At 48.3% G+C, this 17,007-nt stretch overlaps 1 protein-coding gene across 1 annotated transcript; it reads right to left on the bottom strand.

Annotated features, from left to right (window-relative positions):
• Positions 1–2,912: 2,912 nt before the first annotated feature.
• Positions 2,913–7,294, bottom strand: LOC146203999 (adult-specific rigid cuticular protein 15.7-like). The gene is made up of 3 exons (XM_084586119.1): positions 7,001–7,294; positions 4,734–4,826; positions 2,913–3,515 (listed from the first exon to the last, which is right to left on the bottom strand). The coding sequence occupies exons 1-3, from the start codon at positions 7,010–7,012 to the stop codon at positions 3,192–3,194; spliced, it is 429 nt and encodes a 142-aa protein (XP_084442245.1). The 5' UTR covers positions 7,013–7,294; the 3' UTR covers positions 2,913–3,191.
• Positions 7,295–17,007: the final 9,713 nt, after the last annotated feature.

The following is a 17,007-nucleotide window of genomic DNA, read 5'->3' as shown; positions in this document are numbered from 1 at the left end:
GCGAACTCCAGTTTCCATCTACGTGCAGCCATCACGTAAGTTGAAGAAGCAGCGATCTACTGCGCGTGGAACAAACCGTAGCAGATAATCGGCTCTGCTAAGAGGAATGCGTTCGTTTATTGTTTTTACTTCTATGCAGTTTCGATTCGGCACAGGAAGGGACTCTGAAACCCTGTAACTGCTGTAAAATTGCACAATGGTCTGGAGAGGATCAGTCGAGCGCTCAGAGAAAACGTTTGTGCGTTGCGGCGTGAACTGGATACAGTCGAGTCGCCCTCGATGTTGCGACGGGCCGGGTTGTCGACACGTGCTTCTGTTTCTGCTTTCACTTGTCAGTATCTCGATTCTCAGGCATGACGCATATAAAGGGGAATTTAGCGATAGGGTCTAGTGGCCAAACCTGGCCTTCGCTGCCTATTTATCTCGGCCTGCCTCGTCGATTTTTTTTTCTTTCTTTCTTGACGGCATTCTCGTACTTCCTCAAATGCGCTTATCTCTCGCCTCTCCGTTCTTTCCCCTTTGATGTCTTCTTTAGCGGAGCACGAACGAGCAATTAAAAGAACTTCATCAAAACTTAGCAGGGTTGTAGGTATCTTGAACCGAAGTCGCAGAATACCTCCTGTTAATATCAAGAAACGTATTTACAATGCGCGTTTCAATTCTCCAATTTACTACTGCTCTTTAGTTTGGGCAAATGCCTCAATAACAAGTATTAGCAAGCTTGTACTACTACAAAAGAAAGCCGTCCGCGCATAGAGAATACGTCTCGGTTTGAATATGTACATATATGTATATATATATATATATATATATATATATATATATATATATATATATATATATATATATATATATATATATATATATATATATATATATATATATATATATATAACAGTGCAAGGAAGTTCATAAATTATTTAAAATTTAGCAAACCTTAAAAGAGTGACAAAAACCTACACTTTTAGGTACCAACCACCATGGTTTGTTCCTTTTTCACGTACTGGATTTGTGGTTGAAAGAATGAAGTACCCACTACCATCCCTTTTGTATGATATTGATTTCCAGTGCATAGATGCTCTTTATATGCCACTTAAACACATTAGTAATCTCTTCGTGTAGCAATCCCACTGCCTTCGGTTCTTTTTTAAGATTATGTTACCTGTGCTCTTTATGTCTATTTCAATGCAACCTGTTGGATTGAAATAATACCTCACCGCAACCAGTTGCGGTGAGGTATTATTTTACGAGCGTTGCGGTTGCATTGCAACCACATTTAATTGCAACCACAATTATAACCACGGTGGTCAAATTAAAGCGAAACAAAAGTATAGTGGCACCGAGTCCTCATCTGGAAAAACTGCGTCCTCTCCCTGAAAATGACGCAAACACACGACCATAAATGGTGTCACTTCCTAGCAATGTGCAGTTTGTGCACCAACACAGGGCTGTCTGTAGACGGAAATCAGTGAAATGATACCAGCCGGCTTTTTCATCCCATTCACGTCAAAAAAAAAAAAAATAATAGAAAAATGCGCACCACTGCAGCTGAGCTTCCTTTATGCGATGAAGATCGTTGGAATGCACTTGCTAGGCAACACTAACAGCACGAGTTGCGAATCTGCCCAGCTGCTCCCCCGTCTACGGGATTACTGCGCGCGAACGCACGTCGATAGCATGAACATCGGCGATATTTTCGTAAAAGAGTTATAACAAAAGCGTCTGAATGCACCGACTAAGCATTCGCAAATGAGCAAGCAAAAGGTTGCATGAAATGCAGGCCTTTGTTAGACTATATATAGTTCACGGTGCCGCTGCAGCTTGCCGTCTATTTCCTGAAAATTGTGCTCGGTATGGGTCTTTACTTATGTGCGCTTCAGTAATACCTTGAATCATGCGTATGGGACAACGCCTGCCGATACGCCAACTCGTTCCGTTCCTCGACATTGCCTATATATGTTAGGGGAGAGGAATACATTTAATTCAGTGAAACATAAATTAGTTGTTGTTCTTCAGTAAGGGTCTTTAAAAGTCCATGAGCCCTCTCACCTTCACTCCGCGTTTCTCCCGAGTGACCAGTCCTATATGGCAGGACGGTCTCCGTGGAAGAGCGGGGCGATGTCAGTGGCCCGAGTATACGGGGAACCCGAAAGGCAAGAGTAAAGGTCGTCTACAGGGTCCCTGCATATGGTAGAGCAAGGGCGAGGGATTGTAGAGTGAATGCGGTTCGTAATAATGAGCAGTACGTATGAGTTAGTCTCCGAGTGCTCTTGCATAGCGAAGCTCACTGCGGAAGCTATGAGGAGGAAGGAAAGAGGCGTGACCACCAGTGCTTCACGCAACCTTCGTCACCAACGTTAGATGTCGTGAAAGACAGTGCGGCGCCTTCAAACTAACCGGAGCGCCTTTCGGGAGGACGCTGACCGCAAGCGGGAGATGAGAGCACGCAAGCAGACGTCAGATTGTATACACGGATTACGTTACATCGGCAGGCTGCCCGATGGTAAGCGTAAGTCCGTGTATGCACATTTCGTGAACTAAAACTGCCACCGTTTGCGCCACGTGATGGGGGAGGCTCGGAGAAAGCAGTGCCACCTGTTCGCGGAAGTGTAGCTTCACACGGGACTCCCAGCCTTGCCCAAGGCAAGGGCGTCCTCGCTCAAGGCAAGGGCGTCCTCACTCCGCCGATATGCAGCAGAGAGTGCGCGTCTGCGTAATGACTTGAAGCATATAGTTGCGAGTAAATACAAGTGTGGGTGTAGTTTTAAAGCAGGTAGACATGCGGATCGTGCCGTGAAGTAAAATGTTAAAAAGACGAGGTTGAAGGTTAAAATGAACGGACGGCTTTTAGCTTGGTCTCGCTGAATTTCGCGATTTACGCACGAAGGGTAAACAACGTCATTTGTGTTCCTTTATTTCTTAGCCACTGGATGAGGGGGCGATTGGAACGTGGAACATTTACAGAAGTAAACTGCAATCATAGATTTGTTTAAGTCAACCGGCGAGAGAAAGCAGTAGTAGCAGAACTTATTCAGAAAAGCAAAATAGTCTGCTTATTAAAGCCGTTTGTTCCATTTCGTATTGTAGTTGCATTCTGGAAACCACTTCCTGCACCGTGTCAGGTTTCGCCGTGAAAATACTTATTCAAATTGAAACTTTGTGTTTCCCATCTCAGTCGGCTTGCAAATGGCTTATCCGTAGTATCCGCGGCGTCCATATCCGTATCCACCGTATCCATATCCTCCGTGCCCGTAAGCTGGCACTGCCTTGCCGTGGGCAGTCAAGTAGGGCGCAGCAGCGGGGAGGCTGGTCTTAGTTCCAGGCTCGTTGGTCTTGACGACGGCCCGGAACCCAAGCTTGTCGGCCACGTAGTGCACCTGCCGGTGGCGTCCGTCGATGTCTCCGAGGTAGTAGGAACCGTGCACAGGACCGTACGCGTTTCCGGCTTCGTGGCGGCCGTTGACTGCCCCGTAGCCGTTGACAATGTCGTAGCCGAACCGGTAATGTCCGTAATCCTGGTCAGGAGCGCAAGTAAAGAAGTGAATAACGCAGAGACGATAAGCGGCAAAGTCTAAATACTGTTAGCGTCGAGCACATACCTCGCGGAGATTAATCTTGAATGAAATACACGCTAATAAAGGTTGTTAATCATTCATTGAATTGTCGCTTAGAACAAGATTTATGAACTATACTTATATTACGGTTGCGTAATTGGCGTAACCCCGTTCCATACGGCCGGCAAAGCGAAATCTCCTGCGATAAAAGTATAAGGCTTCATCCGAAGGTGACAGTGTGCAATTGTCCCACAACCAGTTAATACGTACATTTCTATTCAGAAGGACACAGCTCAACGTGCCGCGCTCATCTAATGTCCATTACGCATCAACAGGTTACCTCAGTTTGTGCACTGCTCACTACTAATAGCCAATAGTCGATGGCAATGAAATTCATTGTCAGTTTATCTAAAATTCTCGCGTACGTTGCTCGAAATAGACCAATTTTATGATGTACACGTCTTTTTTTTTTTGTCTTTTTTTTTTGCCGTGCCTATTTCGAGTAGCAATATTGAATTGAATGTCTGATTGCACATCATCGAGAAAAAAAAAAAAACCGAAATGAGCTGGTAAGTATATTTCCTTGGGTGACGACAGGATATGGAGAATTTGTGGGAATCTTTAAACGGAAAATCATTTAGCTGCAAAGCACAGAATTGAACTCAATAATCCTGATAGATGAGACACATGAACACTAAAAAAAAAAGAAAAAAAAAAGAAGTTTCAGGTTTGGTCAGTGGAAGATGATACTAAGGAACAGTAAATGCTCGCTGCGCACGAGGAGAGAAGAGTTTGGTTTTGAAAAGGGAGGGGGGGGGGGGGGGGGGTTATGGGGCGTCCCAAAGCGACTCGAGTTATGAGGGACGCCGTAATGGAGGGCTCCGTGGCAAAATTCGTCTACCACCTGGTGTTGCTTAGCGTATGCTGACATCGCACAGTACACTGGCGCCTTGCGTTTCGCCTCCATTTTAAAGCGGGTGTCGAAGGCCGGGATCGAATCCGCGCGTCACTGGGTTAAACAGCCGAGTGCCGACCACGCAGCACCCGCGGCGGGTTAGTGCGAGAAAAAACATACGGCGGGGAAAGTTGCAAATTTAGGCGCACACTAGCGAGGAAAACGAGGCATTCTAGATAAACGAGCTTTTCCCTTTTTTTTTTCTTTGTGACCGCTGTACTTACGTCTTGCTTCCTATACGTTCTGCTCGATCCGCCATGGTGTCCGCCTGCGTAACCTGCCAAAGCGACCGACGCCACGCCGAGGAAGACGACGACCTGCGTCAATTTCAAAAGTGACGCCGACAACGAAGTTCAGTACTCGTGCAGCGTCGATCGTCCCCTTTCCAAAGCAAAGAAAAAAAAAAAGACAACTGTATTCGAACGAGCACCGACGTTCAAGTGAGAGCCCCCACAGAAAAGGGAAAGGAGCGTCTGTATAAGGCGAATTTCCTTACAGACTGTACGCATAAATAAGTTTCTTGCGCAAATCTCACGCATAATTTGTACAAATTTTGCGCCACATTAGGTAAGCTTTCCTGACGTAAAAGCGAAGATTGATTGGCCGCCGCACGAGTGCTGATAGTCGGCTAGAAGATGAAAATAAATCCTTATAAACAAGACACGAAGGGCAGAGAGCGAACAGTGAATGCATAGTGTTGAGAACGTCGTCCCTTTTAACCACACCCCGGTCGCATCCGTGTCCCTTGCCTTCGTTTCGACACTTTTGGTTTCTTTACGTTTCGAACGCATTTCCTGCCGCTGTTTTATACGCATGCCTGTGGGCGCGAAACAAGTATCTGGTGGGTTAGTTTGTGGGGTTTAACGTCCCAAGGCGACTCAGTCTGTGGACGTGGTGGAGGGCTCCGGAAATTTATTTAACGTGCACTGACACCGCACACCCCACGGACGCCTTGCTTTTCGCCGCCATCGAAAAGCGGCCGCCGAGGCCGGGATTCGATCCCGCATCTTTGGGCACAGTAGCTCGGCGGGTTCGATAGAGTATCTGTCGAGCTTCCTCACTTCCGTATTTTTCGCTAGGCGAGCGTGCATGTTAACACCCGCTAAAATAGCTGCCGAAATATAAGGACACTCAGAAAGTGTAGAGGCATGCTGATCAGTTAATTACTGACTTGGTAGTTCCGCGGGACTCGATGAGCCCAACGGAAGCGCGTTGCGAGCTCAAACGCGCAGTCTTTGTTTTTAACCGCTGACTGAAACTTTCGTGCGCTTGGTTTTTCCCGTGGATAGAGCAAGCTTATCCAAGAGATGTCCTTTGAAAAGGGACGCCGTGCAAGAACAATGAATCGTCTGTTTTTACAGTTGGCTGAAAGTTAAACACGAAGTGAGATAAGTTCACACCTTAAACTTATACTCCGAAATTTTGGATATTTTCTGGAAAAAAATTTTCGAACGTAATTTTTTTTCATATTGTGCACCGTTCCGATAAGATATAACATATCCCTAGATCTTCCCCTGCAGGCTTCTAGTTGTCGCGATTAATTTTCAAAAATGGGCCCAGTCATTTTCGTGGCAGCCTGACATAATTTGTGTGAGCGCAGGACAAACTTCAGAAGCGATATTTTCGTACGCTTCACAATTATACTAAAAATGCAGCCAGTTAGTATTTCATGGCAAAGATAACTACTCGCTGAAACTTTAACAGGAACTTCTATTCCCATCAATGTGTGCATATGAGTGCAGAGTCGATAGAGCGCTCGCGCAGTATCATGCGATAGAAATAAAGCGAAATTCTGAACAGCTACTGACTTTCGCTGATAATACTTGCGCTCGCGGGAAGGCGAACAGACCTGAGAATAGCACAGGCACAAGCTCTTTGCCTAGTGCAAAGAATCGTAGAAAACGATTCACTTAATTGCCCCCGAAGCAGACTGCTCGAGCGCTCTAGACAAGTGTGATCGACTCTGCACTCATATCTCGCAGTTGCCTCACCATTAAAAGGTGCCAATGAATCCTGGATCTGAAAGAGAATTGGTCAATGTTTTTTTCCTTTATGATGGCGCATAAAAACGTACCCTTTGCCTCTTTTATTTCTTTTTTTTTTAACGAGAAGACAGCGTAGCTCAGGCAGAAATTACGGCGTTTTTACAAAAAAGTAATTAAAACACAGCGCATTATTTCACTCAATGGGGAAACAAAAGGGCCACCAAACGAACCTTTTCGCACGGAACTTCCCGCGTCAACGCTGGGCAAAATTTCGATTAGCAAATAAGCTTTCCTGGACGTAGGCGTCAATTCGTCTTTTTAGGGGCCGAATGCGTCCTTGACCCGCGAAGCTATCCCCTGTTATGAAGTTCAATGCCGCGAACCTCTGGGTATGCCCCTGATGATATAATAGAAGGGCCAAGAGCGGGGTCGCAAGGGTCGCAATCCATGTTTGAAACCACATCGTAAGACCCGACCCAGAGTCTCACGGCGCTATCAATGGTTACCTGGGTAAGCATGATTCCAGAGTCCAGGAGCTCTTGAAACTGACGTTATGGGCTACGGTCCCTCTGGTTTTATAAGTCGCGGCCAACCTGCCCTCTACTGGCTGCCGTTGTTCGCTGACCAAGTAAGTCTCTAGCGGCTATTTTCTTGGAATGCTGCATTTCGTGTCTCGGAGCTCGCACATACGTTTCGCGTCTCCATGCCGTCATTCAGTCGCCTGATCTCAGAAGCCGGTTTCCCGTGGTCTGTTGCTTGGCGGCACTGCTTTCATTGGGTTTAGATCTTGCGACTGGATCGCTCTGAAATCGTGCGAAGCAGAAAAGAAATATATCGACAAGATTCCCACAGCTGACCTTTCGGGCAAGGCTGAAGTGGAGCGCGCCTTGCGATTACGGTGGAGCGTCAAAAACAGCAGTAAGGTTACTGCTGGGCATGCAGTGATACTTGCACAATGAATGACCTCTGCATTCGGTCCACTAACCGGCCCCGACCAATGCCTGGAGCAAATACGCTCCGGTGTTTTATGCTTAATGTGGATTACGAATAAAAGTGTTTTCCAGTGGCTTGATCAGTGGACGTCCGCGGCACAGACTGCTTACTCACCAATACCATGCACTTCGTTCAGATTCGACGCCTTGTGCTGAATATGTACAAATTTCAGCTCATAGTCAGCGGTTTGTTGGTGTGTATTTCTTCCCCTGTATTCGTTTTTTTTTTCTTTTTCTTTTTCTTTTTTTTTTTTTTTTTGCGCTGTGCAAAATGCTGAACGTTCCCCAACTCGCCCAGTTATCGGTACTGCACAAAATTGAGTTCTTGGCAGAAAGCAACATTGTGGAATCAGGCCATGCTTCCATTGCGTTCGCGCTTAGGATTTAGCACGCGAATGATTCTGGGCGTTTCTTTGTTGGTTTTTTTTTGTAGTTTGTATATTTGATTTGGTTTGGTTTGTGAGGTTTAACATCCCAAAGCGACTCAGGCTATGAGAGACGCCGAAGTGGAGGACTCCAGAAATTTCGACCACCTGGGCTTCTTTAACGTGCACTGACAACGCACAGCACATGGGCGCCTTGCTTTTCGCCTCCAACGAAAAGCGGCCGCCGAGGCCGGGATTCGATCCCGCGTCTTTGGGAACAGTAGTCGAGTGCCGTAACCACTGCGCCTCCCCGGCGGGGTGCAGTTTGTATATTTATTGAATTTTAATACCTTAAGCGCTCTGTTGGAGGAGCACATTACATGAGGTGAAGGCAGAAAAAAATGAAATAAAAAAGAAAGTCCCAGTTCCTAAAAACACTTCCTAGCATACTGAGGGATGCAAGTCCAATAAATACCAGAGTACTGGCAAAACCAATGGGAAACACAGTGATCAAATGAGGACTCAGGTGTACCGAAGTAAAAAGCGGTTCAATAGTGCGCAGATCATCCAGCTTGCTTGAATTGGTGAAAAAATTGTGCCGAATCATGCACACCACAAGAAAGAAGACGACACATTAGCGACTCGAATGTCATGCGAATCGAATGGCATCAGCATCTAAATTTAAGCATTAACATCAAATTTAATGTCATTCGATTGGAATGACATTATATTTGCTTGTGTGACAGGAGTATAACTCCACTCCATTTCAGCACTATGTCAGCAAGCAGCACTGGCACCAAAGTTAGAAAATTCCAGCACATTGTTAAAAAGCAAACTAGAAGCCCCTTGTGTAAAGAAAAAGGTAAAATATAAGCACTACTTCAACAAATGAAGAACACTGTTTATAAAACTTGGCGCCTACGAAACATTACATTCGAACATAACCTGGGATCGCGTAAGGTGCCAATGTCGGCTTCGTTACGGCGGATAGCTCTCACCTACTTTGTGGGCAGCATCACCCGACAACAAAAACAGTCTGACTTAGGAGCATTTTCGTTATTTTCGTGGAGGTGGAATACGCTGCAGCGACCCATCGCTTATCTCGACGATGGCAACTACGCAGAAACCTTGCAGATCGACGTTGCATACCGCAGGCTATAGGCCTAACGCACTTATTTCGCCCGCTTCAACGCTCAGTGTGAACGTTATCTGCAAAGCTCGCCATGCCACTCTAAATTAGACATTATTCGTGCAACCAGCACGTCGTGAACTTCACGAATCACAAAACAGTTCACCAAGAAATACCACAGTCAAGCGTAGACATGAGCGCATCCACTAAACAAAAAAAAAACAACAACAACAAAAAAAAAAAAAAAAAAAAAAAAAACGCGCTGTTGATTATCAGCGTCATCCGTCGGAAAGGCCAGGAATGTTGGTCTGATTCTGCTAGGAAGTCCGGCGACGTTATACCCGAGGACTGCAACTGCGGCAGCCCTGAAAAAGTTCTTGTGCTCGCATTTGCAGTATTCAAAAATTAGGTTAACAATCATGCTGGAGGAAGGAGATGCTGTAAAATACTTGAAGCAAGTTTTTCTCTCTTGAAAAAAAAAAAAAAAAAAACACGGGTTAAATGTTTTTACCCAAAACTCTTTAGTGCTTCGAAGTGTGTTCTCTGAATAGGTAAGGCTGAGGTCAAGAGGTATACTCTGCTTGTCGCGAACTGCTTAAATATTTATTCTTTTTCAACAGCCGCTGGCATGCGGCCTTATTATTATGATTCTAGCGCGCGGATCGATTCTGTATTCTGTGCTTGTTCATGCTCGTTGTCTCGAGACAATGCTTTATCATTTTCTTTGTCGTGAAAGATGCGTCGGGATGTATCTCGAAGATTCCAGCCGCTCGCATGTGTATCTACAATGTTCCAGGTCATGCTAGTCACAGTTTGCGGCTTCATCTAGATATTTCCTCGCCGCCTTTAAATTCGGCGCTGACGAGTGAAACTGGAATTCGTAATTCGATGGCCAGCGAGCACGTTTGTTGTATCGCCGCCGCTGAGTTGTTCAGTTATTTTGAGGGCGCAAGTCAACCCAATAAATAGTTTATTCGAGTGAAGATCAAGACTCCTCATTTGAAGACGACGTTTTCACCACTACTTGACATCTGGTGGATGTGCTGAATTCCGTCAACGAGAAATACCCTCGAATATGCTGGAAGAACAGAAACCACCCCTGGTCTTCGTACAGCCCCGGGAGCCCCCGATCTTCCAAGGACTGCCCACTGAAGTGTAGAAGACTGGATAGACCCTTTTCGACCGCGTGACAGGGTTCAATGGCTGGAACGACGCTGCGAAACTAAGGCATCTCTACTTTGCCCAGAATCTGCCAGAGTTTGGTTCGAAAATCATGAGACCTCTTTCAAGGACTGGGAGACATTCAAAACTGAGTTTTTGACGGCCTTTGCAAATGTCATCCGCAAGGAACGAGCCCAGGCCCTATTCCATTCAAGACATTAACTCACAAATGAGCCTGGCCTGGCACATGTTGAGGAGATGAAGCGCCTCTTTCGCCGTGCTGGCCCTAACATGACAGCTGAGAAGGTGAGATTTGTGATACAATGCGTTAAAGAGTCGCTTATCTCTGGATGCGTTAAGAGCGATTATCTCTCTTTATTCGCGACTTCATGCTGTATACGTGTAAACAAGGTACACGACCGGAGACGCATCGCTTTATAACACTGACATAGCAAAGGTGATAAACGACCAAACAGCTGTGTACGCAGACGACGGACCATGGGCCCGCAGACGAAACGTCATGTGACGTCCCACTTGCGCTTTTTAAAGCCAAACCTTCACTACGGCCTTCCGTAGCTTGGTCGGCGAGTGCTTCATATGCACAAGCACGGTGCTGCCGGAAGGCGGTAGCTGGGAGGTGACGCGGCCGCGCACTGACTGGACCTAGGGCTACCTCTCCTTTCATATGGCAGGGCGATATTAGGATCAGCCTGCCGCGACATTTGAAATCACGTTACCCCTAGGCCTCGGTGGTATGGCGTACGCTGTCGCGTCATGCCCTTAAACGCGGTGCTCGCTCCTTCTGCCTCGCTTTTTCTTCTGCACCTGGGAAACTTCATTCGTAGCGGACAAGCTGTCGGGCTAGTTGGTTTTCCATCGTTTTTGCAGCGCGTAGCCAGACAAGGCCTGTGCGTCATACTTGTTCCTCCGTCTTTGTCCTTGTCCGGCTACGCGCTGCAAAAACGATTCATTCGTAGCGGTATATATCTACATAAATGTACAAAAAATTGTGCGGCACTTTGGACAACTAAAGTGCAACAAGGCGAAAGCCTTTGTTTGGAACTTCGCTGATTCCTGGTTTTGCTGCGTCTGCTTCTGTATGCTGTGTAGTGTGGCGTTCGAGGAAGCCCCAAATGAAAGGCACCGCACGAACGCCTGGATTGGTATGACGAGATAGCGTAAGCTACCAGCCAACATATAAAGCCCCGCTTAAAACCGAGCCGTATGAACGTGCCTGCGTGGCCTAGGCATAACGTGAATGCAAGGGCCTTGGCAGGCTGATTCTGATAGCACCCTCCCGTATATAAGGAGATGCCCGAGTGTGCAGCGCCTGCGTAATGTCAGACAACCCTACGTCAAGTTAGTGCTCGGCCGTGTCAGCTGCCAGCTACTGCCTCCCACGTAACGAAAGCTTGTTATACGTCCCCCTTTGGGGGGCATGGGCCCAGGTTGGCCCACCTTGACCTATGGTGGCCGTCATCTTGGGTGCCATCACGTGACTTATGGTGACCTCAAAGTGTGACACCTTCTGCGAACGACAGTATGAGCCATTAAAAGCTTTTGCCTTAAAATTGCCTGTGATGTCCTTCAGGTTCGCAGACATCCATGGAGGAGTCGCGTGCTCTCGCTTTGTCTATTTAGGTTGAGCCGTATAGGGGCGCGAAATGCGTCTGCTAGCGACAAACGCGTGTGAGAGACAAAGGAGTGAAACGTGAATGCGACCGCCGCGCAGTCGAGCAGCCTTGAAAAAGAGATTTTATTTTACACTGCATCACGCGCGCCCGGCATGCCTGCCGACGAGGTTGGCGCTGCTATCCTGCTGACGTAAACATCCGCTGGCTGGTGAGAGGTAGACAACGGCGTCGATTGCGCGCGGAGCCTCTACAGGGCTCTACAGTTTCTGCTGGCTTCAGCTTCCGTGAAAGGAAACCAAGAGGGCACCACCAAGGAGGATATATAAAATTTTCTGGAGTGGAGGTGACGTCCAAAAAGTGACGCCAACGTGCCGCCATCTTGGGAGGAGTAAAACATACAGGCGGCCACATTCACGGCAGCAGCCGCAGTCAAGCGCGCGGCCAGTTTACGAATATTTCTTTACTGCATGGCAACGCCGCTTGGATTAATGTTGTTGTACGGCGCCATGAATGGTTCCTGACAAATTAGTAGCGTTCTGCGCTAATTAATTACAGTTAATTGCAAAATTGTGAATATTAAAATACATGCTATAGCTACAAGTCGTACATCGTTGGATAGCTTATGCCAAGACCAACAGCACTGGACTAGCCGCACGTTTCAATTATTTACCGCTAATTGCGCTAATTAGTTTCTGCTAATTGCATAATGGTGAATAAATATTAAAATACATGCTATAGCTACAAGTCGTATATCGTTGGATAGCTTATGCCAAGTCCAACAGCACTAGACGAGCTGCACGTTTTAATTATTTACCGCTAACTGCGATAATTACTGTTAATTGGAATGATATTAGTTTAGTACAACTGTACTCAATATAAGCTACACCACGATATATGACTTGAAAGGATAGCATTCAATTCAGGTTTAATCAATTGACTAATTAGCAGTAATTAAGACGTGCAGTTAGTCTAGAGCACTTGTACTCGGCATAAGCTATCCAACGATATATGACTTGTAGCCAATGCATGTATTTTAAAATTTATGGACAATTATCTAATTAGCGTAATTAATTAGGAATTAAGTCAAGCCAGTGCACTTATACTCGACATATGCTCTCTAACGACATACGACTCGATGATGTGTAAAATCTAAATTTCATTAGCAGTTAATTAATTCACCATGTTTAATTAGCCACGCCTGGGTGGTGCAGCAGTTACGGCGCTCGACTACTGTGCCCAAGGACGCGGGATCGAATCCCGGCCTCGGCGGCCGCTTTTCGATGGGGGCGAAAAGCAAGGCGCTCGTGTGCTGTGCGATGTCAGTGCACGTTGAAGGTGGTCGAAATTTCCGGAGTCCTCTACTACGGCGTCTTTCTTAGCCTGAGTCGCTTTGGGACGTTAAACCCCACAAACCAACCAACCAATCAACCAACCATGTTTAATTAAGACGCAATTAATTAAGACTTGCTCAGCTGGTAGCCCATAACATTGCATTAGAACTTAAAAAATCCTTTAAGCGCTTGAAACACACTGGAGACGCCCGCGAACAGCGCTTCCAAGCACTTGGCAGGCCAATTCTTGCCCACCGCAAGATGGCCGTCGCAGGCTTCACCCCAGCCCATTGGCCGGTATAGGGGACTTCCACTCCAGCCGTTTTCTCCTGGAGTTGTTGTAGAACTGCTCCAACGGCATGGGAGGAGGCGTCGGTGATCAGCTTCATGTGCGCGTCGTTGAGGGGATGCACAATGAGGGTGCGTGCCAGGACATTCTTTGCCTCTATGAAGGCGGCCTCTGCTTCGGGTGTCCACTGCAAGGGTGCGGTTGGTGCCTTTGGGGTCTTAAACATGTCGGTAAGAGGTAGAAGAATGTGGGCTATATTTGGTAGGAATCGACGGTGAAAATTCAGAAGTCCGAGAAATTCGCGGAGCTTTCTAAGTGATGTGGGGCGCGGAAAATCGCGCAAGGATTATATTCCCTTAGGAGTGACAAGGTGTCCGAGGAATTCAATGGAATCGACGCCAAATAGACATTTTGCTGTGTTGATGGTCAATCCATGCTCTGAGTCTTGAAAACAGCAACTGCAGATGTTCAGCGTGCTGCTCGGGTGAAGAACTGGCTACTAGCATGTCATCAAGATAGATATGCAACTACAAAGTGCAGACCATGGGTGACTTCGTTAATAAAGCGTTGAAAAGTCTGGCCGGCATTCCGTAACCCGAAAGGCATGCGAACGTACTCGAAAAGGCCAAAAGGTGTGGTGATGGCTGTCTTTGGTATGTCCGCAGGCTCAACAGGAATATGATGGTAAGCCTTGACTAGGTCAATCTCGCTAAAGATGGTACTGTCAGCAAGAGTGGCTGCAAAGTCGTGAACGTGAGGGAGCGGGTACCGGTCGGGGACGGTGCAAGTGTTTAACGCACGATAGTCAACACAATGGCGCCAGTCTCCGGGGTCACGCCTGGGCACCATGTGCAGGGCGGAAGACCAGCTGCTTGACGAGGGTTGTATGATGCCTAACTGCAGCATGTGGTCGAACTCCCTGCGAGCTGTGGCAAAGCGCTCTCCAGCAAGGCGTCGTGGCTTGCAGGACACCGGAGGTCCCGTGTGGCGATGTGATGTGTCACAGTGTGTTGCACTGGTAGTTCCTGGTTGCTAGGTTTGGTAAGTTCGGGAAATTCTTTAAGGATCGAGGCAAACTCTGATGTTGGCAAAAGCGGAGTTGCTTGCACAGGGGTGGGCACAGGTGCGAGGGTACCCTGCACAGACAGGCCGGTCATACAGTCCACAAGTCGGCGGGAGCGCAGATTTACGTTCAAACCGAAATGAGTGAGAAAATCCGCACCTAATATGGCGAAGCGCACGCCGGCGACGATAAAAATCCATCGAAATGTGCGACGCAGACCCAAGAGCGCTGGCCATAAGTCGCGATTGTGAATGTGTTCCCAGCTTGGAGAGGCACAGTCCTCAGACAGCGCTGTCAGTCGAGGCGCGAGGCAGGAATGACGCTCACCTCGGCACCAGTGTCCACCAGAAAGCGGTGCCCTGCGATCCTGTGTCTGTGACGTAGAAGAGGCGGCTTGGCGTAGCGGTTGAGTCACGCGCCGCCATTAGTTGCCGTGTTTCCCTGCCAGCGACAAGGCTCTCGAAATTTGACAACGGCTTGTCGACATTTGGCCTTTGAAGCTGACACTTGAGCGGGAACGTTAACGTGAGCGTGAACCACCACGAAGAGATCGAGGGCGGCGGGGCGTGAAAGTCTGCATTGCTGCCACGGTCCATTTTCTCCTCGAGCCGAGACTGCCGGGTCTCGAGGTCTGGAGTCACAGTTGCCGAAGACACCACGGGGCTTCCACTGGAGTAATCATTGATGCTATCTGCGAGCTCTGCCAGTTTGTCGAAAGGCATATCGTCCGCAGCAGCCAAGACCACGACAAGTGTCTGTGGCAAGCGCTGTAGGAATAGCTCACGCAGCAGTGGGCTCTCGGCGTCTTGAGTGCGGTCGCCGAGTAGATCACATTGATGTAAGAGTTGCGACGGCCGACGATCGCCAAGTTCCTTCGCGTTGAGCAGCTGCTGCAGGTGGCTTCGCTCTGACACTGTTTTACGCGTCAGTACTGTGGCCTTGAAATGGTCGTATGGTGTGGTCGGGTGCGGGGATCTCATCACGTCGTCGAATTCGTCAACCACCTCCGCAGAAAGTGTTGAGATGACGTGCAGGTACATCAGGGGTTGCGATGTTATGCGCCGCAGATCGAAGAGGGCTTCGACTTGTGTAAACCACACGGAGGGGCTTTTCGGCCAGAATGGCGGCAGGCGCACTTGAATGTTAGAAACAGTGTCCACGGCTGCGCTGGGGCCTGGCACGTCGGATGCCACCGCTGATTGAGGCTGTGAGCCTGGGACGTCGTTGCTGGTCACTGCAGCGTTTGCTTCGTTCTCCATTGTAAGTACGTCCGGGTCACCAAGCTATAGGGGCGCGAAATGCGTCCGCTATAGACAGACGCGCGTGAGAGACAAAGGAGCGAAACGTGAATGCGACCGCCGCGCAGTCTAGCAGCCTTGAAACTGAGATTGTACTTCACACTGCATCACGCGCGCCCGCCGTGCCTGCCGAGGAGGTTCGCGCTGCTATCATGTTGACGTAAACATCCGCTAGCTGCAGAGAGGTAGACAACGGCCAATAGATAGCCAATTCTTCGTGCATGGGTGGCGCCATGTGTAACGCGCGCGAGGCGTAGCGGCAAAATGGGTGCGCTGGGGCCTGGCACGTCGGATGCCACCGCTGATTGAGGCTGTGAGCCTGGGACGTCGTTGCTGGTCACTGCAGCGTTTGCTTCGTTCTCCATTGTAAGTACGTCCGGGTCACCAAGCTATAGGGGCGCGAAATGCGTCCGCTATAGACAGACGCGCGTGAGAGACAAAGGAGCGAAACGTGAATGCGACCGCCGCGCAGTCTAGCAGCCTTGAAACTGAGATTGTACTTCACACTGCATCACGCGCGCCCGCCGTGCCTGCCGAGGAGGTTCGCGCTGCTATCATGTTGACGTAAACATCCGCTAGCTGCAGAGAGGTAGACAACGGCCAATAGATAGCCAATTCTTCGTGCATGGGTGGCGCCATGTGTAACGCGCGCGAGGCGTAGCGGCAAAATGGGGCGAAGCAGCCATGATGGGCTGTGACATCCCGATTCCACCTGACTGTGCCGTGTAAGCTCATGCGGCCGTGCGGTCAGACACGCTGCGTTGCGTCGTCGTCACAAGCCTCCGCAAGGGTGTCAGTCAACGTGACGTGTGTGCGTGTGCGTGCGTGCGTGCGTGCGTGCGTGCGTGTGTGTGTGTGTGTGTGTGTGTGTGTGTGTGTGTGTGTGTGTGTGTGTGTGTGTGTGTGTGTGTGTGTGTGTGTGTGTGTGTGTGTGTGTGAGTGTGTGTGTGTGTTGTCTTTTTTGACGTCTGACGGCTAAATTGCATGAACAGTGAGTCTTCGACACGACGGCTTTGCCGGGTCTTTGTAGGCCGGATCCGTGCGAGAGTGGAATGTTAGCCAGCACTCAGAGCAATGTTTTTTTTTCAGGAACATTTTTTTTTATTTGCTGAGCGTGTTTAGTCATCCCTTAAAGCGTTGCGGATTGCGTGCTTTAAGATTATTTGATCACAGTTTACGCGCATATACGTAAGCAGGCCTTCTAGGAGAAGGCAGCGCACCAGCACAAACCAACACCACCTAGACTAGTCT

Source organism: Amblyomma maculatum, chromosome 1 (genome assembly GCF_055883805.1).
Source record: "Amblyomma maculatum isolate TAMU_Amacu chromosome 1, ASM5588380v1, whole genome shotgun sequence".
Taxonomy (NCBI): domain Eukaryota; kingdom Metazoa; phylum Arthropoda; class Arachnida; order Ixodida; family Ixodidae; genus Amblyomma; species Amblyomma maculatum.
This window is presented reverse-complemented; position numbering and strand designations above follow the sequence as displayed.